Source organism: Melospiza georgiana, chromosome 2 (genome assembly GCF_028018845.1).
Source record: "Melospiza georgiana isolate bMelGeo1 chromosome 2, bMelGeo1.pri, whole genome shotgun sequence".
In the NCBI taxonomy this organism is placed as follows: Eukaryota; Metazoa; Chordata; class Aves; order Passeriformes; family Passerellidae; genus Melospiza; species Melospiza georgiana.
The window spans coordinates 79,844,689-79,857,383 of NC_080431.1; the positions used below are offsets into that span (position 1 = coordinate 79,844,689).

The 12,695-nt window shown below is 41.3% G+C and overlaps 1 protein-coding gene across 1 annotated transcript; it reads left to right on the top strand.

Moving 5' to 3' along the window:
• Positions 1 to 9,133: 9,133 nt before the first annotated feature.
• TMEM139 (transmembrane protein 139) lies at positions 9,134 to 11,139 on the top strand. Its single transcript, XM_058019205.1, has 2 exons — positions 9,134 to 9,381; positions 10,665 to 11,139. The coding sequence occupies exons 1-2, from the start codon at positions 9,134 to 9,136 to the stop codon at positions 11,137 to 11,139; spliced, it is 723 nt and encodes a 240-aa protein (XP_057875188.1).
• The last annotated feature ends 1,556 nt before the right edge of the window (positions 11,140 to 12,695 follow it).

The window sequence follows — 12,695 nt, forward strand, 5'->3', positions numbered from 1 at the left end:
AACTACACTTCAGGGTAGGATTGCAAGAGGAAAGCAGCAAGCAGAAGCAGGACATGCAGAAAGCTGTAGTCCTCAAGACAAGCAAACAATTGTCAGGGATTTTGCATAAATAAAAATCATCTGACCTTTACAGTGGTCATAAGAAATTGAAAATCAGTTCACCTCCATACAGTTCTCATTCTGCCCTGACCCCTTACTTTGCAAATATCATTTAAAAACAGCAGGTGAGCATAATATTCCCAAGGAAGCAGAGGAGGAGTCAGCTTTCATCATGGAGGCCCTTTATCTTTTCTTCAGATGGCCAAATGTTCATGCCATAAGAATGCTTAAAGTACAAATTTAGGAAGTCTTAATGATGGCCAAAGTTGTTGCTGAGTAGCTTCATGAGCAGGAGAATCTGGCTAAAAGGAACACCACCATATATCAGAGACTTGGAAACTTCATCAATATTAATGAAGCCCAAGGACTTTGTCAATATCAATGGATCTCAGGCAGGTGTAGACTGGAAACTTGGGAGAGCTCTGGGTGTTGTGTACTGCCACACACTCAGGTATGTGAAGTAAAGGTCATATAATGGCAATTCTGATAAAAGACTATTCTCTCTTTTTTTGATCAAGCAAGACAATATTTGGAGGAAGCAGGGAGGAAGAAAAGAGGCAGTGGACAAGAATATATACCTCATCATTACTTCCAGTATAGTCAAAGAAATCTCTTCAGCCAAGATTAAGATCTCCCATGCCCCAAGCGTCAATGAGAGCTTTTCAAATAATTAACACCTTCTCATTAATCACTCTGACATCTTTCATCATCTGCAAGGGATTTCACAGAACAATTAAATGAATCAGAGGTCACCAATAGTGAGTTAACTTAAAAACTCTTCTCAAGAAGCAGAGGCACTATGACAAGGATCATCTTTGGCATCAAATACGACTTCACTTCAACACAAATGTTCATAAACTACGACCGTTCTACCCTGAAATTCTGCCTTCAATGGCAATCTTCTAAGTTTCACAGAAAGACTCTTTGCAACTAGTCAACACTTGCTCTTGAAACAGGTACAATGTGGAACAAGCAAACTTGCACAGTCATCATCACTAATAAATTCTCAAAGCCGTCATTTCAACCAGATATGCAGTTAATCCCACATATTGAGTGTCCTGGTTTTTTGTTGCCTACAGTGAACAAGAAAGCTATCTCTCAGCAGCAGAAGCCCTGATAACGCAGAGTTCCCCTTCACAAACAACAGGAGTTGCAGTGTCACTACTGCTGCCGCCTCAGGAGAAAGCAGAAGGTTGTGTATTGCTTTCACAGTGCTCGTTTACAAGGAGCAGGCTGGGCTGGCAGTGATGTGGTGTGGTGCTTTCAGGAGATTGTCCCTGCAGCTGGTGGCTGACCTTGGAAGCAGTCATTTGCCCCCACAGGAACAAACATCCGAAATATCACCACAATGACATTCTAGAATGTACCAGAATGACAATGCAGATGCCATACAAACTGCAACACTACGAGCATGACAATGGCACATACCAGAAATGCATTATGATGTGCTCTTGGTAATTTGGCAGTGACCATTAGGAATGCAGATCCATGCCAGAACTGGACAAAACCTGTCTGTATCACTAAATAAACTGACATCTCAGACTGAAGAGCCATGCCAAGATAAAAACTACGTTCTTTTTAGCTCATGTGACTATTTGCTTTCATAAAATAACATATTTGCTCTTTCACTGACCCCTGTGAATGCCTATTTGCAGGGATGTAACTGAAATATGACACCCATTTTTCCTGAAGCAGAAAAGGGAACCAGATTGAGTTTCCTCCCTCTGAGGTGTGCTGCCTTTATGGCACGTGGCTGGAGCAAAAACTAGTGGTAGAACTAGGCTGAAACAGTGTTGCCTTTGAGTGGAGAATATCTAACAAAGGAAAGAAGAGGATCCCAGTTATAGATCTAATTTTCAGGCAAAAGGCATCTTTACTAAAAGAGATTTTACTCATTTTTTTCTTTTCTTTCTTAGAGTTTCTTTTCATACTAAGTTATCTATCTCTGGTCTTCCATAGCTAAATTATTTTGTGGCTTTGCCACACTTGCTTTAGACTATGAGCACCTCAGGTTGAGAACAGGGATCAAGGAGCATGTGGGATTCTGTGCTTTGCTTGCTACAAAGCACAGCACTCAGAGAAGGGCCAGTACCAATAACAGCAGTGTCCTCTTCTTCTCCAAAGCACAACTCATCAATAAAATGGTTAAGTGATTTCTCTGTCTGGCAACATTTTCCCCATTCCTCCTCCCCTCTATTTACTAAAAGAATTTGAAGAAAGTGCAATGTTATACAGTAGGAACACCTTAGGGAGAGACACTGTAGGTCTCACCAGCAACAGAAAACAATGGCAAATTCCTGCTCAGGAATCTATAATCTGCAACAGGCACTTCAACCTCTTTCTCATCTTTTCACATCTATTACATTTTAGTCCACAGTGAATTGCACAAATGCTGAATTCCAACCCAAGTAGGCTGTATTTTACTGTTGGGTAGTAAAATTTCTATTAACTCAACTATTTCAGGTGTGGTTCCTTAGCAAAACCATCTAGAGCTGTTGAAAGGAAAAGGACATCCCCCTTTCTTCAACGCAGAAAGAGGCTATGAAGTCCCTTCTCCTCTCCTGTGGCCATACGGGCACTTCCTGCATGGTTCTGTGACTGTTAGTGTATTAACACAAGAAAAAATAGCACTTTTTTCTTTTATACTTGTTTATGCCCTGTTAACCATTCAGAACATTTCAGGGAGCTCTCCAGTGTATAACAGGTTTGGCAACATAAGCAGCAAGAATATATCGCTAGGACCAGGGAGGAAGATAAGGAACAGAAATTCTGTGGCAATTACACATTAACTTTTCTCACTGCATCTCATGTCCTTTGGCTGAAAAGTTTCCTATTTTAGAATAGTGAAATTATGTCTGGAGAAAAGGAATGTTCCATAGTAAAGCTGCTCAGCATACATAGGTCTGCTTTTCTCTTCTTTTCAGAGACACCTAGTACAGTCTAGAATGACAGCAAATTATCTTCTTGGGTTCTTTAAACTATCCTCAACCGAGTCCTTAGTTTCATCTTACAACTATTTCTTTCTGCTCATTTGCTCTTTCCACACTATGGAAATTTCCACCGTATTCCACGTGATTCTTTCACCATATTCTTGCAGTAGGATCTTAACTGCCCTCCTTCTTCACATTTAGTCACGGCCATCTCCTCCTCTGTCTAATCCACATTAGGGGCTCTAAATTAGCAAAAGAGGAGAGGTCACTGTAGTGTCCCATTTAGTAGCATTTCAGTCACCAGTTTGGATTCCCACAGAGAAGTGCATACTGCTAATTTACATCCCACATAGAATAACATCTCAGTAGAAGTACTGCAGTGTGCAGAGATTCTACACAAGTGAAGAAAGTCTTCTGGCAAAAAGTAAATAATTTAGACCCAGCTGGGCTCTATCATTAAACTAAATCAGATGCAGAAAGTTTTGCCAGTGCTAATGACATCTCACAAATTTAAAGTGCTTGCCCTAAGGAGAACTCAGAATAAAAAGATGAGGAAGCTTCTAGCCTTCGCTTATTTTTTTTTTTCTCAGACAAAAAGCAAAACACATACATGATGTATGTGAATTTAAAAGTCTGTAAGAGGATATAAAGACTCTCATATCACCTTGGTAAATGCTTATTATTTTTCTGTTCCTCTCCTGGCAGGAAAAGGAGGTGCTGTTTTGTTAAATTTAAGTACTTAGGAACTTTAAGTGTGCAGACAGCCCTGAAAAACACTTCACGTCTTGAATGTGACTCCTCACTTTCAGAAAAGAGAAATCCTTTAGTTCTCCACAACATAACAAGTGTCTCTGACTCAATCTCTGTACGTTTATGCTTTTCAGGCATCCGTCAGACAGCTGAGGAATTAAGAGTATCAGTAGAAGCTCTTTGTGAGGTATCAGTCCTTCTGTCACCACATCTCGGCCCTGATCTGTGGAGAAAAGCCACTGCAGGTAGATGACAAACATGCCAAAAAAACCCACCCCACAGTGACTACACATATAACTTCCAACCATTGTCCGGTAAGAACTGGAATAAGCTGGAAGGAAACAGAGATTGCCAGTTCCCAAGAAACGTATGACCATTAAGCTCTGGCAGGTCAAACACAAATAATTTTCCCCAAGTTACACACATATTTTGAATATCCAAGCACAGGCATTTTGCTTTCCTTGGGGTTTCGCCTTCTCCTGCCTAGAACATTATACTGACCAGAAACATCAACCAGAGCTCATCATTGCCCCATGATCTCTAGACAAAACGCAAAACGCAGTGATGCAATTTGCTTAGTCACAAAAGTGACTGTGCAAAACCTGGGGGACAAAAGGAGAGGCAGACAAGACTGGAAAAGGTGATTCAGTAACACTTTGTCCCCAGTACTTGCTCAGGTTCTCAGAAATTGCTCCAGGACGAGGCTATGAGGAAGAATAGGCTTGGCGATTACAGTCAGATTAATTGTGCTATGGTGTGCACGTCACAAGCCCTTGGGAATAAAGCAAGCTTCTCTGCATACCGAGCCGATAACTGAGCTCACTGTAGGTACTAAGTTAATTAGTAGCAGTTGGGGCAGAAGGTTGAGTAGATAGTGAGATGAAACAGGGGAAAGGTGAAATGCTTTCTAGAGGCTGACAACGAGATACAGGAAGAAACAAAGAATTAAAAAAAAAAAAAGGAAATTCACAGTCCTAAGTAAAGAAATATACTGTTAAATGAAGGTTCCCACAGTATGACTGAACAACAGAGAACAGAAAGCTTTCTGTAAGAAAGAAAATCTGTACTGCACATGAAAGGGAGACAGTTTAGCACGGCAGGATAAATGTGCTTGTTTACTTTCCCAGGCTTCAACACCTTGTTTAACAAAGCCCACTGAGTGATATCTCTCAGGCCTTACCCAAGCCTCACTGCGTTTTCTGTGCCTTTTAATCACTAAAACTTCTTGATGCAGCTTGTGATCAGTTTTTCTTAGTTATGGATCCCAGTGACAGTCTGAACCAGACTGTGGAGAGAACCAAAACAGCAGAGAGACAAAAATTTTAGAACTCCTTCAGAAATGCTAAAAGGCCTCATGAAGAAGCACTTTTCTGCCAGAAAACATATTTAAAAGGTTAGTTCATAGAAATTCATCCTGCTTTGTATCCTTAGACTCACAAAGCAGTATGTGTCACATTCAAAAACATGTTCAACTAATGAACATACAGGTGCATCATAAAGTATTGTTGTTTTATGTGGGTTTGTAAATAAAAATAATTCCTAAAGATTCAGCAGTCATCCATGAACTGCATGGGTAAAATCTACAGAAGTTACTGAACCCTGAAATCCAACAGAAATAAACAGATGCAATCAATACAAGCAACAACCAATTCAACACAGACCTACCATTTCTAGCCTTTTTCATCCCAATATTTCATTACTATGCCCAAGACTATTTTTAAAAATGGTGCACCAATCAAAACTGCTATACAGATTTTCAGCAAAACCAACATCTTTCTATCTATCCACAAAAAAAAATACAGGTTTTCCAGTCCCAGAAGTAGTTGTCCAGCAAATAATGAAGAATTTTTTCACCTTTTTAACTTTCTACTAACTTAGCAAAAAGATCTAGCCCCAAAGCAGTTGGGGAGATTCTGCACAGGAGAATGTGCAGATGTGCAAAAAGCCACAGCTCCCTCCACACAGCTGAAGTACCTTCTGTAAGAACTTACAAAGGGGATTCAACAGTGGTCAAATTGTTGAGGCCTTTGGACAGAAGTCAGTGTACATACCGGAGCTGGGAGTTGTCTAAAGTCATCAGGCTGAGCTAGTAAGCCATGATATATCTAACAGGCTTTGCTGGGTAAAAAATGGGTCTTAGATTCTTTCTGCACCTTTCTGTGAGGCTTACTCCATCAAAGAAGGAAGAATTTCCTTCTGCTACAATGGTTTGGGCCAAGTCAATCAAATGACAGCCCTGGAAATTATTCCTACTCTTCCTCCCTTCTCCTCTACCACTCTGGCTCTGCGTTCCTATTGCTTCCCTTTAATGGAGAACTAATGGTTAGATGATACTCTAGGGACTAGATTAAGCCCACTAAATTCACTTTGGAAAAATGTAAATACTTTCCCACTGAGACAGCGGGGCTGGTTCAGCAAGAGATCACCTGAGCACTGAGTCAGCAAGGAAGACAGGAGGAAATGGAGAACAGGCAGGAGGATAATTTTAATTACCTCCTCAAATCAGTAGGATGTAAATCTTATCTCTGAGGAACGGTTCTAACAACCACCAGCTACACTGGCTAGAAAGCAGTTGCTCCTTGTACTGACATGTGCAGATTCCCCCATGGGTCACTCATGATGCCTGTGTAAAGAGGCTGTCAAAACAGTTTTCTCAAGTCTTCCTTAGAAGTTAAGGTGTTTTCAACACCAGGCAACCCCAAAATGCAAATCATATTTTCCATCTAAATAATAGCCTTGCAACATTACATGCTGCACACCAGAATCCTGACTTTCTCCCCTTTATGTGGGTGTTTAGTCTGCCATATTCAAAAGAATTCTCTTGAAAGCAAAGAATGGATAACAATCAAAGCTTAAAGTCCTTTATCTGTCAGCAGCCAGAAGGGCAATTATAAGGAGAAAATATTCAAAACACAGAAACATTGACAAGTCTAGGCTGGAAGGGCAGATGATCTTGTCCAACCTCTTACTGAAAGCTGGGCCCTGAACTCAGCTGTGTCTTGAATATATCCAGCCAAGAAGATTCCTCCATTTTTCTGGGGAAGTAATAGCATTTTGCTGTTTTCACATTAAAGATTGTTTTTCTAATATCTATAGGCACTTACCCTTTTTCCTGTTGCCTCTTATCCTGTCACCACGTACCCTCATTAAAACTCCTTCTCTGTAACTAGCTATTGGAAAACTGTGAGCAGACACTCTCCACCTGCCCAAGCCCTCTCACTTCTCAGCTGTACAAATTCAGCCTGTTAAGCTCTCAAAGTTCTCCAACCCTCAAGGCATTCACCAGACCATATCCAATTTTTCAGACCACATCGAAACTGGGGGGACCAAAACTGTACACAATGTTTCATGTGTGTCCTAATAAGGGCTGCTCAGAATAATCCCACCCCTTGATTGCTTGTCAGTGTTTAAGAGGCATTTGGACAATGCCCTTAAGAATGCTTTAGCTTCTGGTCAGCCAGAAGCAGGTGGGGAGTTGGGGAAGGTGTAGGTCCCTTTCAAGTGAAATTATTCTATTCTATTCTATTCTATTCTATTCTATTCTATTCTATTCTATTCTATTCTATTCTATTCTATTCCAGTTTTCAGACACACACTAAAGATTCAGATAACAGAAGTAATTCAGTACCGAATTCAGTTCTGTTGCTTATCATTACCTCTCATTCCATTCCCAGATACATCAGGGAGTAAAAATGTTTTCAACTCAGCCCTCTGTGAAACAGTAACCTTTTGCCCCCCCTTTCCCCCCCTTCTGTTTGTGAAATCAAAGAGGACATAAAACAATATTTGTCAAACAGAAGTCGACCAGGACAAATGTATGAATTTACATTTTACAGAAGTCATAAATAGATTTATATGTGGGCCACGTGATGTGGGCTGGGCAGGCAGTTGTTCCTGCTTTGTGAGGCAGAGATCAAGATTCCTTTGCTACGTGGGGAAAAACCCAGAATTTTCAGGGCAGTTTCTCTCATTGAGGTGAAGCAGACCAAAGAGATACGACACAGGTAAGCACTCCCCCACTGCTCACTCCGCCCTCTTTCCTAATGAGTTTCCTGCTTTTGTGGGACAGACCGAGAAGAGCTGCACTAGAGTAGAAGGTGTGTGATCGTCTAGAAGCTGCTTTGGATTCAGAACCTGGAAAACAGAGATTCTTCTTTCCCACCCAAAACTTGTACAATGGGATCTTCCCATCAGTTGCTGTATTCCCATATTCACTAGTTTCTTTTATTTTCAAAAGAAATCTTCATAGTTTCCCTACCAAAAAACTCAAAAGGAGGAAGGGAGAGTTTTAATTGGTGTTCTATCCTCGAGTCAGAACTGGAAGCAGTGCACATTTTTCCTTGTGATGAAGAGAGAAGTTAAACCATGACTGCTCGTACCTACCAAAACCTCCTTCTGGTAAGTAGATGCTAAAACAAATGTGTTTATTTTGCTTATATGCATTTAACTATTTTTGCTGTAATTAGGGGAAAGCACACAATGCGACATGGAGCTATATAAAACTGTTTATTTCTTTGGAGAAGCATATTCATAAAAACTATGCCCGTTGTGTCATGCTTCTTTGCTTCAAACAGGTCTCCACCAAAACAGTGGGATAGATGTAAGTTAGTATAACATGTGCAAGACAACTCCTTAATTATAGTATTCTTGAATACCACAGATCCCTGGTATTCACTCCGTATCTGTCTCTTTCTCTCACAGAAATGGGGTTTGGAATGGGAGACAGGAAAGACTATTGTGTCTGAGAATACAGGCAAATACTGAAATGAACACCTACATTTTACAAAAGCACATATACCCTGGCAACATCCAGAACCTAAAGTTACATTACTGCTCTAGTATTACACTGAAGTAAGATGCTCAATTTGTCAGGGCAGGCAGGCATATTAAATAATGCTGCTTTTCTTCCGGGGTTTGAACAAGTATTTGAATGTTGATTATGCAAGGTACAAACGTCCCAGAATTAACCCTTATAGTTATTCCATGTCTTGCTTTTGCAGTAACCTCAATCTGAATTCCTGTTAAGCCAGGCCTTTTTAGATATGTCTGGTAATAAGTACTGATGGTCCATTTATACATTTTATGTTTTGCAGCTGTGTCCAAGCATTCCAACTATTCAATATGGACACACAGAGGAAATTCTAATATGTTTACATTGGTGTGCACAGATTTCCCAGGCTTATGATGTACATGCACGTACTTGAGTGTCTATGTTTTTACTTTGGTCACAATACTTAGAAATGTGTTTATATGCTCATGTTTCATGTTGAAAAAACTGCTCCATCTTCCACAGATGTCTGACCCTTTAAATGCCCATCTGTTCTCGAGTGCCTGCCACCACCATCCCTTCTGCCATGTTGTTAGAGACACGCTGGAAGAACATCCGCCAAACCTTGCTGCTTCTGTTCACCGCTGCTCTTCTCATCGGGGTCACCATGCTGGCCATCTCCTCTAACATCAACCCAGTGGGCTATTTCTTCCTCGGGGTAGGGGGAGTGTGCCTGGTCGGCTATTTGCTGAGCGTGTTTGTCGAGTGTTACCTGAGGAATCAACACCGGCGTGACGCAAATGAAATACCTCCAAACAGGCAAAGCCAAGCAGGGTAAGCAGCAACCTGGTTGCTCCTCTTTAACTCTCTCACTTCACTCATGGCACAAAATGCAGGCTCCATTCCCAAAGACAAAAGTTCTTTTCAGATTGTTTTCCCTCATTGCTGATGTGGAGGTTGCAAATGTCAATGCCACGCATGTCCTGTAACTTTTATAATATGTATTTTCTTCCCCCTGGGAACTGATCCACTAAAACTTGCCAATGTTAAACTGATCCAGGTCCATTTTATTTTTTCTTTGAGTAATCGAGGCTTGCCAAACAATGAGTCAGACAAGGAAAAAGAAAAAATGTTGAAGCAATACTAAATCTTATTTGGGTTTAGCTCTATAAACCTTATCTCTAGAGAAACTGTTTCTTGGCAAACTTTAAGAGAAACCTGTAACTGGGTGTGTTTCCACTCTTAAAATTCCTGCTTGACGCTAATAAACCCCTGATTTTTAGAGACTGAATACTCCCACGTTTTCTTGGCTTCACGTTCATTTGCAGGTTTTCAGCGTCAGCTAATTTAACCCCAGTTTTCCTCTGTCATTGAAGAGGTTAACTCTACTTGTAGCCTTGCTTCCTTGTATAATCCAGATAATCATTATCCACGTGCACAAATGACTTTGATGTTCCCAAAGACAATGTTTATTTTCAGAAAGACTATATAAAAAAAGAAGTCTGTATTGGGCCCTGCTAGTTTGGGGTCATACTTAAAGAAAAGTAGTATCCTTTTATTTAAAATTACAACCTGAAAATGAAAATGTCTCCAATGTAACATTTTTTTCTTTGGATATAGTTGTTTTAAACATGGAATAAGTAGTCCTTGTTTAAACTAAATGAAACTACCTAATTTTCTCCACTTCTTAAAAATGGATGAGATAATGTAATAAATAAAATAGCGAATATAATAAAAAATAGGTCCTGTTTTAGGTTCTTTTATTCCATGAGATAACTAGCAGTTAGCAATCCTTAGTGATAAATTTCAACTGTAGGAGGACACCGGGTTAAGCCTAGGACACTGAACTGAACAGTGTGGGTAGCTTCACTAACTCTGGGGAGTGTGGGAGAATGGTCAGACAAGCTATTTTCTATCCCAGTAAGAAAGGCATTTAGTTGGCTGGAGAGGTGAGCTGATCCAGGGGCAGAATATCCTACACAGCAATACCACATGAGATACCCTGTCTCAGTCCCATTTGTTGATTGTAGCATGGTCCCTATAGTCCATGATCTGTACTACAAACATAAATTATGCACTAAAACAACGAGTGTGTCTGGCATTGTTCTCTGGCACAGGGTGAATGCCGCCTATGAAGCACCCACCTACGAGGAGGTGATGACCATGTCAGCTCCAGCACCAGCAATATGGACAATCACATCCAACCCAGGCTCCGTGCCCTCGCCGCTGAGCGAGCCTCCCCCGTACAACGTCGTTATTGAGTCCTCTGCCCAACAGGGGATGATGGTGGAGGCTCTGCGGGGGCCAGTGCCACCAGACACAGTGCACCCCTCTGACACAGACACGGGCTCCAGGACGCAGCTGCAGCTGGTGCTGCCCCCGAGACTGCAGCGGTTTGTTTCGGACATCCATGAGGACAAAGACCTTGAAGAAAGGTTTGAACCACTGGAGCCACTCACCCCACCACCTCCTTACGAGACTGCCATCAGTGATGAGGTCTTTGCAGATGCTCACCAGCCCTCTGTATTAGGACTGGCTTCACCTTCCATGAATACAGAACCAAACCCTCACTCCAATACAGGATGTTCCTAGAGGGATGGTAAAACGGCTGATAATGTTTTGCCTAAACGTTTGTCTCACCATTCTTTGAACCAGAATTGAACTACAGACACAGCTTCTGATGTTACCAGATCCTTTTTGCACAAAAGAGAAATCAATGCAATACCACACTGCTTTGACTTGGCAGATACATAAAACCACTGTGAGGAAAGTTGTGTTATGTATGGCAACATTCTCAAACTGGAGATACACCTTTATGGGAGAGAAGTAAATCCTGAGAAGAAATGAGATTGCCAAAAAAACTCCCGAAGGACTGTAGGAATGCAGCCAGAAGAATCTGCCTGGAAAAGGGGAGGAATAGAAACAACATTAAGCACATTCTGCCTGTGCATTGCAAACAGTAATACTGCTGAGCGCTGTGTGACTTCAGCCACCCTGAAATCCCCACAGAGAGAACAAGCCTGCACTCCTCACCTTGCTGTTTTGCAGCAACACAAATTTATGGCCTCAGCTTTTTGTTACTGTCCCTCTGACACACCTGCTCCCCATCCTCACCTGTGCTACATGGGAGTGTGACTAAGGGGAGAGGTCTGACTGCATCTGGAAGCTGGTACCACCTGATACCTCTCACTTAGGGTTGAAAAGCTGATAGTATGCATCAAGTGACTTCTGTTGTTCACAAAGTTCTCATCCCACACAGCCAGTGGTGGACAAGTGGGAGATAACTTTTCCCCCTGCAAGAGAGGCCAGCGATGGGATATATACACATGTGAGCATCCTCTGCTTGGACCTCATGGCTCTAGAGCAAGGTTTATGTCTGCTGTATTACAGATGTACTCTAACAGATGGCCTGAGACACTTTACTGTCATCATGCACAGAAAGGCCAAAGCTCCCCCAGTTCTCTGTGGGCTCTGGAAAGGTCCAGTCTGTCTGCCAGGGCAGCGGAGCACCAGAGGACAACAGTCCCAAGACACATTTGGCCTTCATCATGATGGTTGTAGGTTGTAGGCAGGTTCTAGCTCTCACTGATCAGTGGTGCTGTGCCTTTTTAAATGAGTGAGCTAAACTGATCAGCTCTGCAGTGTCAAAGTGGTCTGCAGGATGCAAAGAGATGCATTTGCATCTGTTGAATGTCCACATTAAAAAATTAAAATGGTGGTCGAAATCTCCTGTGAAGGAGAGCAGCAATCATCCCAGCCTTGCTCATGACTGCATATTTAATTCATATGAGGAACCATCAACCCAAGGCTAGAAGCACATAAATTATTTCTTATTGTTTGATTCTTTATATTTCAAAGAAGAAAAAATAAACCTTTTATGTTGTTTATAAATAAATAGGACTGCATTAAAAATTCCTGGTGGCATCATTAATTTTTCCTCTCAAAAGAAACACTCCACAAAGCCATGCTTTTGCTTGCATTCTGCTTATTTGATAATCTTGGCTTAGAAAAGAGAGAGGAGTTCCATTTATGAATCAACAGCTGAATCACTTTATTATCATTATTGATGAAGCAATTATGATACCTCTGTCATGGAAGTATTAGGAGAGACAAACTGCTGATCAAGGCACTGTGATTTCTTTAATGTC